The sequence below is a fragment of the Trachymyrmex cornetzi genome, unplaced genomic scaffold (assembly GCF_001594075.2).
Source record: "Trachymyrmex cornetzi isolate Tcor2-1 unplaced genomic scaffold, Tcor1.1 scaffold1732, whole genome shotgun sequence".
NCBI lineage: Eukaryota > Metazoa > Arthropoda > Insecta > Hymenoptera > Formicidae > Trachymyrmex > Trachymyrmex cornetzi.
The window spans coordinates 9,839-18,415 of NW_017296346.1; the positions used below are offsets into that span (position 1 = coordinate 9,839).

At 27.3% G+C, this 8,577-nt stretch overlaps 2 protein-coding genes across 2 annotated transcripts in view; both read left to right on the top strand.

Moving 5' to 3' along the window:
- Positions 1-201: 201 nt before the first annotated feature.
- LOC108759223 (nardilysin) overlaps positions 202-8,577 on the top strand; it is a 21,434-nt gene continuing 13,058 nt past the window's right edge. The window contains exon 1 of the mRNA XM_018504555.1: positions 202-220. The gene's annotated coding sequence lies outside the window, so the exon portion shown is untranslated. The remainder of the gene's footprint in view (positions 221-8,577) is intronic.
- The window catches only part of LOC108759195 (aminopeptidase N-like), a 9,856-nt gene continuing 3,502 nt past the window's right edge, over positions 2,224-8,577 (top strand). Inside the window, exons 1-8 of the mRNA XM_018504515.1 lie at positions 2,224-2,645; positions 2,940-3,413; positions 4,955-5,138; positions 5,642-5,798; positions 6,101-6,182; positions 6,518-6,867; positions 7,398-7,672; positions 8,207-8,397. Of these exons, the coding sequence (XP_018360017.1) occupies positions 2,224-2,645; positions 2,940-3,413; positions 4,955-5,138; positions 5,642-5,798; positions 6,101-6,182; positions 6,518-6,867; positions 7,398-7,672; positions 8,207-8,397 (2,135 nt within the window). The remainder of the gene's footprint in view (positions 2,646-2,939; positions 3,414-4,954; positions 5,139-5,641; positions 5,799-6,100; positions 6,183-6,517; positions 6,868-7,397; positions 7,673-8,206; positions 8,398-8,577) is intronic.

Genomic DNA, 8,577 nt, shown 5'->3' on the forward strand with positions numbered 1-8,577 from the left:
GAAATACAATTCTAAATGAATAGACAGTTTAAATGACGGTATGCCGGAATTCCTTAAAACCTAAAAAAAGGAAAACCTAAATATCGATAATGTTCAGACTAATTACAAACCGTACAGAAGCGCGTATGACACGTGCTTTCTATTTTTTTTAACAACGACTGACCATTGTCAGACGCGTACGTAGACACGTGTCGATTAGACTGCTAAGGAAAATTGTGCAAAGTTTACAAAAAAGGAAGTTAGAAACGATTTAAAATTCTATTGTAAGTTTTCCAATGGGATCGTATTCTATTGACTGACAAAATCTCCATTCTAAGTTTCCCTGCGTCCATATTATGCCATTAGAGGTGGAGCATACGACCGGGGGCGATAAGTGTTATCATGTTGAATATCTGGAGACGCCCGTCAAATCGGAAACATTATAAGAAAGAATACACATAAGGCAGAGTCAAGCCCTAGTGAAAAAATCACGTCGCAAAGTTACATAACGGAGAGAAAGAGAGAGAGAGAGAGAAATCATGTAATTAAAACAATTAAATCCCGTAATTGATTGTTATTCCAAATCAGTGTTTTTTAAAATCACGTAATTTGAAAAATCAAATGATATTAGAAATAATTTTCTCTATTATTATGATTTTGTAGTTACCGAATTTTAAATAATTAAATGATAAAAATAGAAGAAAGAACATATCGTGTGACTTTCCAAATTATGTAATTTAAAAAATTACGTACCGATTTCGAATAATCAGTTGTGTGATTTACTTGTTTTAATAACATATGTAATTTCGTTACAAATATAATTTTATTACGTGTTTGTTTCAGTACTCGCATTTTTTTCGATCGAAATATAGGTGTGAAATATTTTCGAACGGTAATTTTTTGAGAGAAATGTTACAATTTTATAAGGGTTAGGTTTTCTTATTTTTGAGTATATATTGATTCTCGATCGCTTTTATTGATCATATATGTCCTTAGAAGTTTACATAATAACACTGTACTCATTAGAATGCCGACATCCTATTAGTATTTCATGATATCTCGAGATGTTAAGATCGTAATGTGACTTACAAGTTTTTGGCATTAACGATCTATGTATTAATAATTTAACTGATTATTGAGGAGAATTACGTTTTTATTAGCATAAAACTTTAGTTTATATGGTAAGTCTTTAAAAACAAAATACTTTTGCGACTTGCAAAGGCACATACAGGACACGAACGATTTTATTTCCGATCAAACCGTTTTTATCAACTATCGAAATTGTTAATGCATTTTTAAAATATAAATTGTATATTTTTATTCTTCCTACATATATTATTTAAAATGTAAACTATATTTTTATTTTTTTATATATTACACTCAATTGATATAAAGATTATTTCAGCAATATAATAGCATATATTTTAATATTTCAAGAATATAAATTAGGTCAAAAATATTTTTACTTATAAAGTATCAGAGCAGGTATAAAATAAATGTGAAATTGCATTTCGTACAATTATTCGTTAGTTGTTCGTTCATTTAACTGAAATAATAATAATAATAATAAATCTGATAATAATGAATAATAAACGGAACAACATGTTTATGAACATATTTCGAATTGTCATCAGTGAATAACATCACTAATAATTGACCTTGTTTTAGAAAATCATATCACATCTTTATAAATCAGTGCCTGATTCTAAATTTCTAAGTTCGAAGTATTAAAAAATTAATCAAGTTAATTTTTAATTAGATTTATTTTGATATGCAAAAAATAATTCATTAAAATATTTACAACTTTAACTTAAAAAAATGAGCGTAAAATCGAAATTATAACTTAGCACACATGCATATATGCTCCATATCCAAAAATAATTTTCTACAAAATTATTAAAAATGTATATACTTTCATACTTTTTCCGTTATTTTCATTTGAATTTTTATAAATTGAATTAACGATTAACCCAGCTGTATTTCAACGATTAATAAAAAGCTATTATAAATTTCTTCCAGTAAAAATGCAATACACATTAAAATCTATGATAAAAATTCCTGTAGTTTTGATACATTTTCTTATCAGTAGGCATGATATAAATTCTGTTCATATTTGTCATTTTTCGAACAAAAAGTCATTACTTTGCAGAAATATTTAAAATAGAAACGATCATGGGCTTTATAAGAGAGTTATTTTTAATAATTTTTGTCATGATAATTTTTGAATTCAAATATAATTATTTCATGACAAATGGGAAAAACGAATTCCGTTCTGCAGTTGAACAAATTGACCGTTTACCAACATATATAGTACCCACGAATTATAACATCAAGTTGATACCAAATTTCGGACAGAACTATACGTTAGAAGGCGAAACCAGTACCAGGATCCATATTTATAAAAAAACGCAATGTATACATTTACATCAATATTTTTTGTTTATATTTAATACGCCCACATTGATTAACGAGGATAACGGCAACAGCTATGAGATATTATGGGAACAACATATGTATAATTCTACATCGCATATATTAACATTTTACCTCACGGAGGCTCTCTCGCCTGGGTTTTATATTCTGAATATGAAATTCTACGGTATGCCGGTTCATCCCAAGGAAAATGTTTTAACATTTGCACTTACAAAAAGAATACGAGGTGTAATGTGAGTAAATATTAAGAGATTAAAAACGCACCACATATTATATATTGACAAATGTACATTTACCAGCTCTTAATATTTCTTAATTAATTACACAGGCCTGCGAAAATGAGACTTTGGAAAATCCACTGAGATGTAGGAGTGGTTTTCGATTTTAAATTCGTAGCTTTAAATCTGTGGCCAGATTCGGATTCAGCGCAAAGAATTACGTCAACAACCACCTTCATATCTCAGTGGACCAAATCTCGTTGGACTGTGTTATTGAAGACTCTCCATTATCTTTCATTGAAATTGCAGATGGTTAAACGCAGTGCATTTTCAACCTATTAGGGGCCGACGACTATTTCCATGTTGGGATGAACCAGCATTTAAAACCACTTTTAAGATTTCCATAAAGCATCATAAAGAATACATGGCTTTGTCGAATATGCCGAGTCAAACCTTCGAGCTTGCGGATAATAATATGATTTGGACACATTTTCACCCTACTCCGTTAATGTCAACATACCGTGTGGCAGTTGTGCTGGCTACTTTTCCCTTTGATGGTATTAACGCATTTCACTTCGAACGTGAAACTGTATGGTGCAGAAAATATTCCGCACCATATACAAAATTTGTGAAGACTATATTTACACGTGTTACATCGCATTTAAGAATTAGGTTCAATATAAAAATCGCAAAATTAGATCACGTTGTTCTGCCAGAATCCAAAAGTATGTGGAATTGGTATTTGCGAGATGGCATGTCGCAATGGGGATTTATTTTTTATAGGTAAAATATATACATTATTAAGACAGAAAGAGAGAAGAGAAGATATTAATGTGTTAATATTTTTATCCTTATATTGGTTTAAAGGAAAAAAGTATGAACATGCAACGTTAACATTTAAAATTCATTAAAAAAAATTTTTATATTTATATTGTTTCTCATGTTTACCTAATCTAACGAATGAAAGTAAAGCGTTACTTGTAACACCGTTACCGTCATAAATTACTTTTTTGATAACTAGTACTTTTTTTTTAACACCAGCCTAGTTACATCTTTTTCATAATGGTAATGAATTTTAAATGAAGTTATATTTATCATTATTTTCATTATATTAAGCATATTTATACATACGTAATTTTTATAATTATATTCAGTATTAAGAATCTTTATTTTAGACCGCATACGTGACAAACACAATCAATACAAGAAATTTAAAATGTCTATTACGTTTGAAGCTGAATCTTTATTGCTTTAAATAATTCAGTGTTGAATTACTAATATACACTGTATATGTACTTATATATATATATATATATAAAAGACTACAATATGGTATATATATATATATATATAAAAGACTACAATATGGTATATATATATATATATATACCATATTGTAGTATAAACTGTTAATAAATTTACTGCGAAAAATATTACCACAGTGCTGTAATGGCTTAGGACGCTCGTACGGAATACAAGAGATCCGGGTTTAATTTCCGGACGAGGTAATATTTTTCGCAATAAATTTATTAACTGTTTCAACATATTAACATCTTCATAATATGATGCTTGATGATAGCATTAAATTACTAAATTGCTTGTCAATTTAATTCGCGATTACTAGAGTAATTTTGATTGCGTTTATAGTGCGGAAAAACAATTCGATGCAAAGTTTGAAAAAACTACAATATAGTATATATGCAAGTATCTACATCGTGTACATTAGTAATTCAAGATTGATTTATTTAAAGCAATGAAGATCCATCTTCGACCATAATAGGCATTTTAAATTTCTAGTATTGATTGTGTTTCTTATATTTAATCTTGAATCTTGGACACCTTGCTTGAAAAGTCCGATAGAATTAGACAACAAAAACCTATCTAATTGAATCATATTTTCGCAAATTTCCGTTTACTTATTTAAAATATTTATATAAATTTACTCTCTTTGAAACATTGTTATGCAAGTATGTACAAAGCTTGAACCGATAAAGCATTTCGCTTCTTAGTTATATTTGTACATATCGGTCTAATGTCATTAATGTTTATCGCTTTTATTGATATTTAAAAAAATGTATTATAAAACTTTTTGGACAGATCTTATTTTAGCATTAAAAAAGTAACGGAACAATAACGAACAATTACTTTTTAAGTAATGATAACGGTAACGAATTATTTATGAGACTCACTAACTAGTAATGATAATTAGTTACTATTTTAACACGGTAGCGAGTATTAACGGTAACTAGTTACTTTTGAAATTAACTTTCCATTTTCTGATGGGAACATAACATATAATTGTATTATTTATAAATGATTTTTAGGGAAAGGAGAATTATGTATAATGAAGCTATAGATCCTCCTTCACATAAAATAGAAGTTACGCGATTAGTGACATATGAACTAGCACATCATTGGTCGAGTAATTTCATCACATTATCTTCGTGGTCTTATTTATGGATAACCGATGGTATTGCAGGATTGCTTACAGTAGATGCTATTAATAAGGTTTTCTTATTTACATATATCTTTTGCATTAGCTGAAGAGTTAATTTAATTGTAATTAAAGGGAATTAGAGGATATTTAAAAAAAGAATATTTCTAGATTCAATGTATAAAATCACAAAGTTATGCAAATCTTTTAACTATTAAGAGTAGAATATCGACCGTTCAATAATTCCTAATTTTTGTAAAATCTGAAATATAAGAAAAGATAGAAAATAGCATATTTAAATCAAAATAATAATTAAAAGTTAATGGTGATGCAAAAAGTAAAATTATTTGTAACAATAATGATAAATGCAATGCTATTTTGCCATTACACGTACATATTGCAGTTAATAATGTAAATAGCTAAATAAATGCGTCTTTAAAAGATAACCTTCAGGCGTCTTTAACGTACCTTGTGATATAAAGACGTCTTTAAGATGCATGTTGTTTATTAGTTATTACGCCAAGCATATTTTCTGATTGAATATTTGTTTAATCACATTAAGAATCATTATGTCCAGATTTTGACAGGTTCTCCGCTATCAGATTTATTTATGGTTCAGATTCAACATGATTCTCTTAACTTGGATACCCACTCCCTTATGAAACCTCTTCAACGAAAAATTAATGACATTGCTGATATTGATTTGCATTTTATTTCTGTTTCTTATATCAAAGGTAGAGTTGAATAAATAACTCCATAAATTTTTATACAAGCGCACACACACACTCACATGTATACACACATTCATACTTTCTTTTTTTTCTGAATATAAATGCGAGGAAAAGGCTGAGGGCCTTAAAGAAAATTTGTTTATTCTCTTTGTCTTACAGGTTATAATTAACTTTGTATGAAAAAAATTTTAAAACTTGTAATAAACTATTTTAAATAACGTAATTAATTAAATTCGACAAATTTACGCTATAATAAATTCATGTTAAATATAACTTATTACATTTTATATTATAAATGTTTATAGCACCTGTTATATTTCGTATGCTTCAACATATACTTACTGATGTGGTATTTTGGGAGGGGATCAATAAGTATTTAAACATGAAGTAAGTAGTAACTTCAAATATAATTATATTAGAAATTAATTCATCTTATATGACATTATTACTTTGTTTTGAGGTACATTTAATACATTTACAAGCGACTTATTATTTAATTGACTTACTGCTATTTGATTTTGACTTTTCGATCTCAGATAGAGCTCTAGCCTTAAAAGCGTAGTCGACTTAAAATATATTAAGTGTGTGATATAAATTATAAATTAAATTTATATATAAATTATACTACAATTGCGTATACTAAAATACAGCGAAATTATATATTAAGTATATAAAACATGATTGTAATTTATTATAATATTTGGTATCAATTAAATTTTAAGATTTAGTCAACTTAGCTCTCAAAGCTCTGCCTCTGTTTTATGGACCACTATGCAAAGTGCTCAAACTAAATCGAGTTCTAAGTACCTGCCTAACTTAATAAGCATAATGCGTAATTGGACAATGGCGAGTCAGTACCCTGTGGTAAATGTGATTCGAGAGAGCTGGAGTGGCAATATAATAATATCACAGGGAAAAAACACATGGTGGGTACCTATAACTTATACTACACGAACAGAACTCAATTTCAATGACACTGTGCCTCGCCATTGGCTAACCCCAGATGTTCAGGAAATAATTATTTCAAATATTGCACAATTTGATTGGATTATATTGAACTTGCAACAAACTGGTAAGTATTAACTTATAACTTTGTGAATTAGTGTATTTGCTTCCATAACATAATTTAATTTTAATATTTTTATTTTTAATATATTACTATTAATTTTAATGTTATTATTTTATTTATTTTTTTAATGCAAATTTAAAATATTTACATATTATAAAATCATAATATTATAATATTGTGTAAGATTTCTAACACGTAAAATTTATTTTATTTTCTTTATGTTGTATGTTTGTGCGTATATGCGGCGTACAGATATTAGAACTCTATGCTATTTGTCATGTCCTATATCAAACAATAGCAAACCCTGTCATGTGCAATTTAATACATTAAATTAATTATTTATTTCAGTGTATTATACATATAAAATTATATCCTTGCAATTCCAATAAAAATCTTTTTTAAACGATATATACTGTTTGCAATATTTTACAAAAAGTATATGTGTATATACATATATATACATATATATTCTTTGTTTTATAAAATTAACGCAAAAGATCTAATCGATAATATTTTTATTTGTTATATAACAGGCTACTATCGCGTTAATTATGAACTAACAATGTGGCAAAAAATCGCCTATTATTTAAATTCTGACAATTATAAAAACATACATGTTCTCAATCGTGCTCAAATTCTTGACGATGCGTTTTACCTTGTAATAGAAGAGAAATCATTAAATTTGTCTACATTTTGGAAACTTAGCCATTATCTATCGCGAGAGACAGACTATGTAGCATGGTATCCTATGATCAAAGCTTTTGAATATCTGTCAATTTTTATTCCATTTTCGAAAATTGGACTGGAGGTATATAGTAAATTTCGCCAATGAAATATATTATACTGTTTTATAAACAATATGACAGTTGCTTCTATTGATATTTGACGGATAATTAAAAATTATTATTAAAAAATTATATTTTTTTAATTTTTAAATAATAATTTAGAATAACAACAAATTATCTGCTATCTAAAATGTAATTATCTAAAATAAATATGTATAACAATTATAGTTTATAATATATTCTAAAAATGTACTCAATAATTTTGCAAGAGACAAAATTAAAGAAATTTAGTAAAAAGTCATGTTTTTTTAGTAGAATCTGTAATAAAGTTAGAAAATGTTTATAATTTTATGTATAAATTTTTACATCTTATTACATTTAGATTTTTTAATAATTTCTTTACGAAGAATTGAACCTTTTAAAATACTTATGGTATGCAACGACAATACTATGTATTTAGCGTGTATACTACGTATACTTAACACATTGTTTTCTTTAAAAATAGTTATGACACAATTGACAAAGTTTTTATAAATAATTTATTTAATAATTTTTAGAAAGAAATGCGTATAATTTTGCCTACGCTTTTTAAGGAAATAGGATATCAAGAAATTACTAATGAAGATGATTTTACTAAATATTTAAGACAAGAAATTGCAAAGTGGGCATGTGTGCTCGGTGACTCCGATTGCAGAATTAATGCCGCATCTAAACTGGAATGGCACATTACAAATCCTGAAAAGCACAAGTACACATTGTATTGATTGGTTTATTTTTCGGTCTTAACCGTAAAATCAAAAAATTTAGCCAATAGGTCTGCCAGTCTTAATTAGTCCTATTGAAATCTGTATTCCATTGGCTGAATTTTAGGATTTTAAGTTAAGACCGAAGCATAAACTACGCATATATATATATTATATATATATAT